The sequence below is a fragment of the Propithecus coquereli genome, unplaced genomic scaffold (assembly GCF_000956105.1).
Source record: "Propithecus coquereli isolate 6110/MARCELLA unplaced genomic scaffold, Pcoq_1.0 Scaffold240, whole genome shotgun sequence".
NCBI classification, from domain to species: Eukaryota; Metazoa; Chordata; class Mammalia; order Primates; family Indriidae; genus Propithecus; species Propithecus coquereli.
The window spans coordinates 524,622-537,090 of record NW_012147953.1 but is presented as its reverse complement, the minus strand read 5'-3'; the positions used below and the strand labels follow the sequence as shown (position 1 = coordinate 537,090).

The 12,469-nt window shown below is 37.7% G+C and overlaps 1 protein-coding gene across 1 annotated transcript in view; it reads left to right on the top strand.

Moving 5' to 3' along the window:
• Positions 1-10,464, top strand: part of NAF1 (nuclear assembly factor 1 ribonucleoprotein) — a 121,375-nt gene extending 110,911 nt beyond the window's left edge. The window contains exons 4-6 of the mRNA XM_012646086.1: positions 9,073-9,172; positions 9,523-9,592; positions 10,369-10,464. Of these exons, the coding sequence (XP_012501540.1) occupies positions 9,073-9,172; positions 9,523-9,592; positions 10,369-10,464 (266 nt within the window). The remainder of the gene's footprint in view (positions 1-9,072; positions 9,173-9,522; positions 9,593-10,368) is intronic.
• Positions 10,465-12,469: the final 2,005 nt, after the last annotated feature.

The window sequence follows — 12,469 nt, the reverse complement described above, 5'->3', positions numbered from 1 at the left end:
GAGAAAGGCACCCTGCTAGCCACTCTGAGACGTGTGAGAGAGGAGAGACCCACAGCTGCCCTTCAATGAGCTCATGCTTAGAAACAAAAGAGAGGGACACAAATAGCTGTGATTCAAGGCAGGAAGGGGTAGTGGCCATCTAAGAGGTACTAACGTGAAACTTTCAGCTGTGGAGATGAGGGCTGGCTTTGTGGAGGGCGTGGAATTAGTTACTGCTTCAATGTAGCAAATACAGAGCACCCATCGTGCCAGGCACTGTGCCTTAGCACAAATAAAAACACACCTATGACCAAGACAAACAAAGCCCTGCCCTCAAGATGCCTAAAGGCTGGCTGGCAGGAGGTAGACACTTGGAGATGGGGGAGGAATTCCCAGCAGAGGAATCTGCGGAGCAAAGAAAACAGGGCATCACAAAGCGAATAGGAATGAGCCCCTAGCTCTGCCTGCACAGGGGTAAGGAGTGCACAGTGGAGTGGCATGAGAAAAGATAGAAAGGGAGCATGCAACTGAAATGCCAGGCTATGCAGTCTGGATTTTAATCGTTCCAAGAAAATAACCTAACAATTCTAAGTGGCGGACTGTACATTAAACTTCATAGGATCACTTTGTATCCAAACATGATTTGTGTCTAATACTTTTTTTTCTGTAATAAAAAAGATGGCTGAAAGGAAATTCCCTAAAACAGTAATTTAAATAAATTTATTTCATTTTTAAACTGAAATCATATTGGGTAAAAGTATATTGATATGAAGAGCAAATGAGCAGAAATAAAATAAAAAAGATTAAACAAAGGAATGGAAAGGAGAAAAAATAACTCTTTACTATTCATGTTATTTCAGTGATTCTTTTTCACCTTAATTTTCATTACCATAGAAAATGGAAACTCTAGATTAGTGCTGTCCAGTGGAACTTCCTGTTGTGTGGAAACATCGACACTTTCTATTATAATACGGAAGCCACTAGCTACGTGGGGCTACTGAGTATTTAAAGTGTAGCTAGTGGGACTGAAATACTGAGTTTAAATTTTATTGAATTTTAATTAATTTAAACTTATATAGCCACTTGGGCTGGTAGCTTACCCGTACTGGTCAATGCAACACTTGGAGTTTGAGGATTAACTTTAATTTACGCAATCAAATTACTTAGTTTGAAACATTTCAATAAGAACACTAGCAAATAGTGAGTTTTCCTCACTACTTAGATTTGGGCTCCCCGGTTAATAACACATAGATGGCTAGAATAACTGTCAATAGCGGTGCCCTGGTTCAAGGCCAAATAGGGAGGCGTCCCACAGGTGTGATTAATGAAAATATATTGATTGTGTGTTTCTTAAATAAAAAATTAAAATCCTTTAAATGGTTAAGTTTAATATTACAGAATGTTGGTATTGACATAGTTAAATTAAATTTGCAATTTAGAACAAAATGTCCTTATTCTCAATCATAACTTAAGCTTAATTCCCAACAGGAATTGAATCAGAGCTTACATTCAGTGATAAAACCTAGCAGCCAATTTATTGAACACTGAAAAAATAAATATTTTTCATGTATACTAAAAGAGTTAAGATAAATACAAAGCAGACATATACATACATTTATAAAATGAATATCACAAATCCTTTTGACAAAAGTAGGTATTTTATTTTGTAGGGATGTAATTTTGCTTATAATAAAATGAAAATGTAATCTACTATGTTTATTGTCTTAAGAAATTATTATTTCCAACAGAATTTTATAACATAACAATTATAAAAGACTATCTTCTAAAGTCTAGAGACAGCATGAAAGAGAACAATTCATATAAATTCACTTAAACAGCTAACGCGTTTTTTGGTTAAAAATCATAAATAATAGGTTCGAAAGTGGTAAGTTTCAGCTTGTGATTATTCCCCTTGTTTTTCTCCAATTTTCACTTTGTTACTTAATTACAGGTAATATTTGTGAAGCATTTACAACTATATATCAGGCACTGTGTTAAGTGCTAATTTGATAGATTTATCTCACTTAATGCTTGTAACGATGCTATTATAGAACAGCAGAACAGCTATTATTATCTGAATTGTATCATGGAGTGAAGTGCAGCTCACAGTGATTAACTTACCAAAGCTTGCACAGCCAGCAAATTGCAGAGCTGAGGCCTATGTCAGGCTGCGCATCAGCCCGGAGCCCATGGTATACATCTTAGCCTCCGCTCCAATAGCCTCTCAAGAATTGTTCGGTATATAACAGCATGTGCCAGGAACAACAATAGGGACTCTGCAGACTAATGATTAAAAAGGAGGGGAGGAAATGTAATGTCTTGTTATTCATTTCGAGAGTATAACTTTTAATAATATAAAGGACGAAGAAAGATTTGTATTGAGTTTAACAATGAAAATTTCCACTACTGTTTTTGTTTGAGATGTATAATATCCCAATGCACGAAAAAGCACTGAACACGTCGTTGCATTGTGAATATAATTAAGTTGGATTTATCTTATGCACAAATAATAGCTTTTCTAGTCATTTACACTAAATCGCCAGGAATTTCACAAGATTTAAATGATCACTATTAAAAGTGGAAAGACCACTGTGCCAACACTCTTATGGAACCACTTGCTCTAATATTCAGAAAGTGAAGCATATCATTTTTATTGCATTGAAAATTGTTTCTTAGTGATCTTTCTTTATGACTGGCTAATAAATTAATGAGCTCAGAGTCTGGGACGGGTGGGTCTCCTTAAATATAAATATCTATTGTTGTTACTTTAATACAGTGGAGTAATTTCGGAAATAAAAGTATCAACATCTTTGTATGTCCATGTTTTATTATAGTCAGTAAATCTAGGAACAAAATGAGATCATATGCATGAAATATGACAGAATCCAATATTAGCCCAATATTGACTATATTTTTATGGACATCTTTACAATAGCATCTTGTTTTTTCACTGAATGGATATAATCAATTTTATTAAAAATCCATTTTTATGAAATGCCAAGTATACCAAATATGGCATTAAGAGAAACTATAGCCTTAACTACAGTTTATTTATACACATGTCTAAAGAATTACCCAAAGCATAACCTGTCTTGCATGCATAGTAGTTTGACCAAGCAAGTCTAAGATACATTCCTTATCTGCAAGGAGCTTACAGTCTGGGTAAACACACAGCTAAGAAACAAGAAAAAAAGTCCAAGTCAGTATGTAACAACTTTAACAGCTACAACTTATGTGGCTTAATCAAAATGAAGCAATACTGCTGCTATCATTTTAATAATAGAATAGTTGATAAAGATACAAATGAGCAGGAGTATTGAATAGAAAAGTTGTAAACTCCCTGTGAATCTGTGAGTCATTTTAAATTGCAGGAGGTTAGGCTTAGACACTTGTTGACCTTTCAGTGTTGAAACAGAGCCATTTGGCCTCTTTTCTCCCTTTACCTTCACCCTTCTGTCTGTTTCGTATACTGAAGATTAAAACATAGGGAGAAAAAATCAGAAAGGAGAGGGGCTGTTTTCTTTTCTCCTTTGGGAGTTCATCCTATGATAGATGAAAGAGGAAGAAACTGCGTTTGAAGTGACAGCCTGAAGTGGGAAATGAAGTCCTGAGGTGATTACTCCAAAAGACACCTCTGAGATCAGCACTGCTAAGCTCTTGATACCTGAGAACTGAAGCATCAGAAAGAAATTAAGAGTGTTTCTCTGAAGCTAGAAAGAGAAGTGGTAAAAAATAAGAACCATAAACAAAAGTTCAGTGAGAAGTGCACCCGTTTTTATTTAGGTTTTTATGTAACTTAAAGGCTTTTGGTGAGCTTGTGTCCCTGCATTGTGACTTAATCAGTGCTCCCCCCCCCCTTTTTTTTGGTCTCCCCCATCCTTTTAAGTGGTACAGGATGGCTAGAGGTAGCTGGAGTTGAGTAAATCCCTTCACCTAGACAGTGTAGGCTCGCTCCGATAAAATCCCAACAGTTTAGGCTCTGGAAAAATTGTTTCTCCTAAAGTCAGGCCCTATTAAGATGAACAAAATGCTCTAGCATATTTCAAAAGGGTTACTTTCTCCCTCCTCCTATGGAAGCATAAGGGAATTTTTATCTGATATTCACTGTAAAATCTGGTAGAGTTCCTGGAGTTAAAACTCACAAAAGTGTGAGGGACCCCTATGGACTAGGTTCCCCTGAAGTTTCTGATTTCTCAGACTTGCAGCCTCCAGAAATTTGTTAATTATAGTTCAGGTGTTCCTACTGTGGCAGTGATTCCTGGAGAGGTTTCTTCTTGTGGTTTTCTGGTAAGTGGTGATTCTCTGTGTTCTCTTGTCTGTCTTTCTAGTTTTTGGGACAGCAGTTTGGCCTGTGACCTCATTTCTCTGATGGATCTAAGAAGAGTTGTTGATTTTTTGGATTTATTCAGGTTTTTGTTTCTTTTTAGAATGGAGTAGTGACTTATAAGCACCTTACATGCCAGACCGGAAACTGGTCTTTATATCTTTTCGTGGCTGAATAGCTCAATTTTTTGTATTACTGAATAATATTCTATTGTACAGATGGGCCACAGTTTATTTATCCATTTTCTTAGTGAAGGACATCTTGGTTACTTTCAAGTTTTGGCAATGATGGTTAAAGCTGCTATAAACATCTGAGTGCAGGTTGTGTGTGTACATAAATTTTTAATTTATTTGGGTAAATAACCAGGACTGTGATTGTTGATTGTATAAGAGTATGTTTAATTTTGTAAGAAAACACCAAATTGTCTTTGAATGTGACTATACCATTTGCGGTCCCACCAGCAATGAATGAGAGTTCCTGTTGCTCTGTATCCTTGACGGAATTTGGCTTTGTCATTGTTCTGCACTTTGGCCATCCTAATAAGTGTGCAGTGGTATCTTGTTGTTGTAATATGCATTTCTCTGATGACATATGATGTGAGGCATATTTTCATATGCTTATTTGCAATCTGTATATCTTCTTTGCTGAGGTATCTGCCCAGATCATTTGCCAATTTTTAATCAAGTTCATTTTTTACTGTTTAGTTTTAAGAATTTTTTGTATACTTTGGATAAGAGTCCATTATCAGATATGTCTTTCTCAAATATTTTCTCCTACTTTGTGGCTTGCCTTCTAATTTTCTTGACTAAACTTTGGAAGGGGAGGAGCAGAGTTGCAGAAAGAGATCTCTGAGGGAAAGAAATACCAGAAGAAGATGAAGAATGAGGAATCTTGCCACAGGTTATGGTGAGCAGCAAAAGGGAGTTCTATTTTAAAGGACATTAAAATGGCTTATGACTGTGGTCTGAGAATGTGGGCCAAGCAGGCGTCCTCTCAGGAAGAGGTTTTCTTTGCCAAATGTATCCCCATGGCACTAAGGATGCTGTGACTACCTGTTGTCCAGAGAAGGGTGCGCTCAGAAGGTTCATCAACTCACATTAGTCACATCTTTATGGTAGTTCTCTGTGCTGGCCGTTTGCAGAGAAAGCTTGTCCACTGCTGTTGGTAGTCCTCTAGGAAACAAAATATATTTGGTAGCGAGGACAAGTGTGGTTCAAGAACCATGCTCAAGAGAGCCATTTGCTCTTTGACCTTTGCATTTTGATGTGTGAGAGGGGAAGATGAGATCATTTTATTTCTATCCTCTAGCTTATCCTTCCCTAGGCTGGTGGTTTAGGAAAATCTGGTGACATTTTATTGCCTTTTTAGTATTTAAGTTTTGATAATACTTTGAGTCAATATTAATTGAATGACAACAAAGTGCCAAGCACTATTGAAGATTCGAGGATATATAGTAGTAAGTCACCTAAAAATTAATTTTTTAATGTTTATTTCTTTAAAAATGACCATCATCACCCTACAGATCTTTCTCATTCATTCTCAACAGATGACCTTATGTTTTTTTCCGTAAGAAGGTGAGGTTGTAAGGAGGAAATGATTCGTTTCACTGCTTTCTAAGTTCTATAACTTCATTTATTCTTAACTTTTGTTTTTCCTATTTCAGAGAAAAAATATTCTTATTTTTATAAGAATAACCTCTTTATCTGTGATCTTAAGCTCACCCTCTAGACCAAATTTCAATAAACGTTTTTCTATAAAAGGCAGACAGTAAACATTTCAGGCTTTGTGGTCTTCGTATTTTCCTCCTCCTTGTTGCCCTCCTTCCTCTTTACAACGCTTTAAAAATGGGCCTTAAACAAGCAAGCCCTGGGTGGAATTTGGCCCCTGACATGGACCTTTCCCACATTCATTTTCCCTGTTTTCTTTCACAATAATTTTCTTCTTCTCCTGTTGGCTTTTCTCAGCTCACTTCCAGTTCCGCTCAGTTTACTCAGTACATTTCCAATCCGTCACCAAGTCATAGTGAAACCATCACCTAAATATCTTTCCTGGCTACTCCTCTCTGCCACTTCCCACTACCAACCACCCTTTCCTCTGCTCTTGTCTGGAACAGCTCCTCTGGCTCCACACCTGGTGAATATTAACTCATCCATCAAGACTCCATTGTGGGGCCACCTCCTCGGGAAGCCTTTTTCCATCTGCCAGGCACTGTGCTCTGTACTGCCATTGCTGCCCTATTACTATTCACGTGGGCCACGTGTTTTTCCTCCTTAGACTGTGAGCTCTTTGAGCTTTGCTTTCCTTATTTTTCTGTCTTCAATGTAGTATGACTCACAATAGAAGTGTAATAAATGTTTTTTTTTTAAAAAGAATGGAAGAATACAAAGAACATCTTTTTCATCTCTTCATGTGTATTCTCTTTCTATTATCACGACGAAACGGTGAGGAATTGTGACAGAAATGAGTGTCAGACAAATTAATTATCTGAAAAAACAGTGTTAAATTTCATTTCAGTGACAACAGCCATGGTCTCTGATTCTGGGTTGATTTCTACCCATGGCTATGCTTCTAACACAAAGGGCAGAATATGTGCTTTTCAAATGTACTATGCCATTATCACCTATCATCAATCATGTGGAAGGAGGGAGAAAAAAAAGAGGATAATTTTAATCATGTTAGAAATGAGGAAAATATACTCCAAGTGAGGATCAATGGAGTCCTATCTTCTGAGTTTTAAGAATATACTTACAGGCTAGGCACGGTGGCTTACGCCTGTAATCCTAGCACTCTGGGAGTCCAAGGTGGGCAGATCATTTGAGTTCAGGAGTTCGAGACCAGCCTGAGCAAGAGTGAGACTCCCGTCTCTACTGAAAATAGAAAGAAATTAGCTGGACAACTAAAAATATATATAGAAAAAAATTAGCCAGGCATGCTGGTGCACACCTGTAGTCCCAGCTGCTCAGGAGGCTGAGACAGAAGGATCGCTTGAGCCCAGGAGTTTGAGGTTGCTGTGAGCTAGGCTGATGCCACGGCACTCTAGCCCAGGCAACAGAGTGAGACTCCGTCTCAAAAAAAAAAAGAATATACTTGCACATCCATCATTTGGGTATTTATTTAACAAGTGCTATTAAACATTTATTATGTGCTCAACACTGCCTTGAGGATTCAGCACTGATGAGGATTAGGCAAGATTCTTTCTTTTTGTAATTTACCTGCTTCACAGAACTCTAAATATCAGTCTATTTTCCCCTTGTAATTTGCAGGAGCCATCAAAGACAAATGAACATTCCTGCTTGAAATATCAAAACAACTACATAGATGGACCCTATTATCTTTCTTTCTGATGGCACTACCTTCCTTGTTGCATAAAGAATTTTTAAAAAGTAGAAACAAATTTTTTTGTCTTTGTAGAAAGAAATGAGCAGTAAAAACAAAAAAAGATATTAGGGAGAAATTTTACTTAGAGGCTTATGATTTTATCATTGGGAAATTAAATAGAGGCTTTCTCTCCCTATCCCTTTATGCAAAAAGGACAGTAAAAATAACCCCTTAACTTGTTTTTTAAAAAATAGTAAAGTATAACAATGCTTTAGAATTGATGAAGATAAAAACAAAACATACTTCTGTATAATATGTTTTGTCTATTTTGCCTTAACGAATTTGCTAATTTCCTTATCACTCACCTTTTGGACTGGTTTAGAAAACCAAGAGACCCAAGATAACTAGGCTTTAGGACTATATATCCATTCCCTACCGAGAAACTGCTACAGTCACAGGTGAGGTTCCCTGGGAAGCTAACTGTGGACCCGACTGGCATGCCAGGAGTTCCTTAGGGGGTGATCTCCAGGGTCAGAATGGATCTGGAGGGAAGAAAGCAGGATTGGGCAGAGGGAATCACAGTAGATGCATTAGGCAATCCTACAGGGAGCTCTAAGGATAAGTAAAAACACTTTTCAAAGTTATCCTGAATTTGGCAGGGGAGCTGGTCTTTATACCCCTTCTCCTGTACCCACTGCCCAATTATCAGCTGAGGGCTACTCTGGGAAGAGGGTGTAACCTTGGGCAAGGTAGTTGCCTTAGGGTGAGGGCAGTCACCTAGTAGGGGGACCCTGTTACTTGACAGCTGTTGATGCTCTAGAAGCTGGGGGAAGAGTGCTTCAGTCTCGAAAGGGGGGAGTCTGAGTGGGGCAATGGTGCGTTCACTGCACTGGCTAAAGGAGGAGATGGCTGAAGCCACGAGGGAGCAGGGACGGATGTGTCCTTCGGTTTGTGTAGATAACATCATAGGCATTGGGGTTAGAAGTGAAGAATCTAAATATTTGTGTCATTAGGCAGTTGCATATACAGACTGCCGAGATGTGTGTGTCTGTACAGCTGTCACATTGTGCAGTCTCTCCCCAGCTAGGTGATTTGTTTGTTTCTTTATTTGTTTGTTGCTTCATTTTCCAAGCTAGTCTTGACAATCTCTGAGAAAAAATTTTGAGAAATTCTTGCTGGGAGAGCCTTAAAAGTTGATATTTTTAGATGATTTTAAAAGATACTCATAACATAAAATTTCAGGTTATACATAGTTAATCTCTTGCTAAAAAGCTGATGAACGTGTTTACTGAATAAAAGCTGTACAGTCTTTAAGGATAAAGTAAAGATTTTTTGTTGGTGGTGGTGGTGTTTTTTTTTTTTGTTTGTTTAGTGAAAACAGTGAGAGGAAATTCTGTCCTCTGAACACAAAAGTTCTGTGTCTCTTTTTTCCTGTTTTGTTTCGCTGGCAGAAAGGGAGATTGAAGGCTGTGGGGAATCCTTCAGCAGTGAACTGAGCAGTGAGAAGACTAACAGCCCGGCCCACGACGGCCCTGGGAGAGAACTGACGAGGTAAAAATAGGGTCTTAACGGCAGACTTTTCTGAAGCCCCGGAAACACGCGCGCGCGCGCGCACACACACACACACACACACACACACACACACACACACACAGGTACGCACACAGCTTTTGATCATGGGTTGCAAATTAACAGCCCTCAGATCAACACCAATGTAACCTACGTAGAAAATTAAGACTCAAAACAATGGATCGCTGTTAGCAACTTACAAGAGAAGCAATTTTACCTGAGTGCTTTTCTTGGCTCATTTTTCAAGTATGAGCTGCTTTATTATGTAACTGGTATAACAAGCTTCACTGTTTCAGGGTACTAATATGGTCCTGCCCCTTATGTTTTTTCAGTTTTCCGATTGCCCGCTCAATGCTCTCCTTCCTGTTCATTATCAGCAATCCACCCATCTGTCCTGAATGGGTGAGTGGTTTGCGTGGCTTTGGGCATCCGTTTTTAGGCTGCCTTTGTTTTTGTTCTCATTGCACGTATGTCTCTAATGAGGAATGACACCACTAGTTTGATGGATTTTTATTTGTTATCATTATAACTTTACTGACTGAAATCCTTGCCAAGAGTTCCGATTTTAGTCTTTCTTAGTTTATACCCTGATGGAGAGGAATTGTTTTTCAAGTCACTATTGAATCCAGAGGCACATTCAGGCACATGGCAGCTCTGCTGGAACCATCTCTGCCCTGGAACAACTAGACCCTGATGTAGAGCCAAGACCCTCCTCCCTGTTCTCCCGCTGCCCGCAGGATGAATTCCCCTTTAAGGAGACTTTTACTTTCTTTCTTACCTGCAGGCAATCTTATTCCATTAGTTTCTAATAATGTTGCACCTGAAAAGCAAGAGAGTGAGATACTTGATCTCATTTCTACCAGAAGACTCCTCACTCTCTCGTGAGAGCTGTGCATGCCATGGGAGCAGTGAGAAGGTGCTTTAGTGTCACCATTGAATGTCCTGTGTTGCCCTTTCCATAGGGCAATAGAGTCCTACTCATCAAACATTTGTGTTAAAAAAGGGGCCTTTCAATGAATGCTCTAAGGTGACTTGCTTTTATCCACCTACAGGAAGAAACAGTTTGGAGTATCTTTTGGGGAAAAAAACATTCTCATCAGTTACCTTGAAATAATTGTTTACTATTTAAACTAGTTATTTTAATGGACTTTAGTTGTTTTTATTTTTTATTTTTTTAGTCATCTCACCTACACAACGATGAAAACTTTCTGGAGTCAAATGGAAATCTCAATATTCTCCATCTACTTCTTTTTGGATCTTCTCCAGAGTTCTAAAACCTGTCTAGACTTAGAAGAAACTTGAGAATCAGGTTTCATGTATTTTTGTTGTAACTGTTCCAGAAATTAAAAGGAGGGTCATGGTGACAAGGTACTAGTCTTAAACTGAATATCTGTATTTTTTCATTGCCTTTGCTTCTTGTATGTATAGTGAAATAGTAGTGATATTTCTTTTTTTTTTTCTCCATGGGATAAGTTAGTTGACTTAACAATATTTACCTATTAGTTTACCTATTATTTCTCACTGGCCTGCAATTCCTACTCTATCATATACTAAATTTCTATATATGCATGAATCTGTTTGCAAGTTCCTCATTCTTTTATTCATCTGTTTCTTTACATCTGCATCAATGCTACACTTTCTGAATTATTGATAACCTGGAAAAGTAACTCCCTCCCACTCCACTTATTTTTATTCTTCCAGAGTATTTTAGCTACATTTGGCCATATGCACTTTCATATAGATTTTAGAATCAGCTTATCAAGTTCTATGTAAATCTTTTGCAATTGCATTGTCTCTTTATATTAATCTGAAAGAATTGAAACCTTATAATATTGAGTCTTCCTAGCTCTGAACACAATTTATTAATATTTCCACAGATAGTTTGATTTTCTTTCATGTCATTCAATACTTTAAATATAATTTTCTTCATAATGGTCTCATATATTATTTTAAAAGATTTGTTCTGAGAATCTTATTTATTTTGGGTTATATAAATTATATGCTTATTAAAAGTATTTTTCTAAATATTTCTGGCTTGTGTGAAAAGGATCAAATTTTATTCACTAATTTTGTATTCTGCAAATTTTGTAATTATCTTAGTAATTTTTATAATTCAATGGTAGATTCCTTTGAAATTTTATGTATATAATAATAAAGTTATCATAGTGACAATTTTATTTCTTATCTATCATTCATTCATTCAATGTATCTATCTATCATTGTGTTGTTTAGAATCTTCAATGCCATGTAGAATGGATCTGGTAATAGCAGATATGTGAGTCTGCTAGGGCTGCCATAACAAAGTACCACTGACTAGGTGGCTTAAACAACAGAAATTTATTTTCTCACAATTCTGGGGACTAGAAGTTCGAGATCAAGGTGTAAGGCAGGGTTGGTCTGTGAAATCGCAAAATATATATTTGGTCTTCATTCTTCCCTCTCCTCTATTTCTTAATATACAGCTCCTAAAACCCTTGCAATCTCCAGAGGGATAAGCACGTCTGTTGTATGCTAATGAGATGACTGGTGGGGGGCGGGGCTAGATAGTAACAGATTCAGGATGGGGACTGGTCACCAGAAAAACCAAGGCATGATTAGAAGGTTAGGGCTTTCAGCCCCACTTCCCAGCCTCTGGGTGGGGGGAGATAGGCTGAAGGTTTAGTTGATCATCAATGGCCAATAATTTAATCAATCATGCCTAATAATAAAACCTTCACAGGAACCTAAAAGAACAGGGTTCAGAGAGCTTTCCGATAGCTTAACACATGGAGGTTCCTGCAGGATTATATGGCTAGAGAAGGCATGGAAGCGCCACACCCCTTGTTTCATGCTATGCCTTGTGTGTCTCTTTCGTCTAGCTATTCATCTGTATCCTTTATAACAAGTGGGTAAACATTATAAACTGCTCTAGCAAATTAATCAAACCTGAGGAGAGGATTGTGGGAACCTCAATTTATAGCCAGTCTGTCAGAAGTTCTGGAGACCTGAACTTGTGACTGGTGCCTGAAGTGGGGACCTATCTGTGGTTCTGAGTCCTTAACCTCTGGGATCCGATGCTTTCTCCAGGTAGAGAGCATATAGGACAGGGGTAGGGAAACTTCTCATATTGGAAGGCCACATTAAGTTAGCTGTAATCAAATAAGGCCACATTCAAGAAACTTCAATTAGATGTACTTCAAAATGTACATTATTTTGTAAAACTCTATTATGTACTTAATAATTTCAAAAAATGAAAAGTACTTGTTAATTTTAAAATTAACTAACTTTTTAATGACTTTG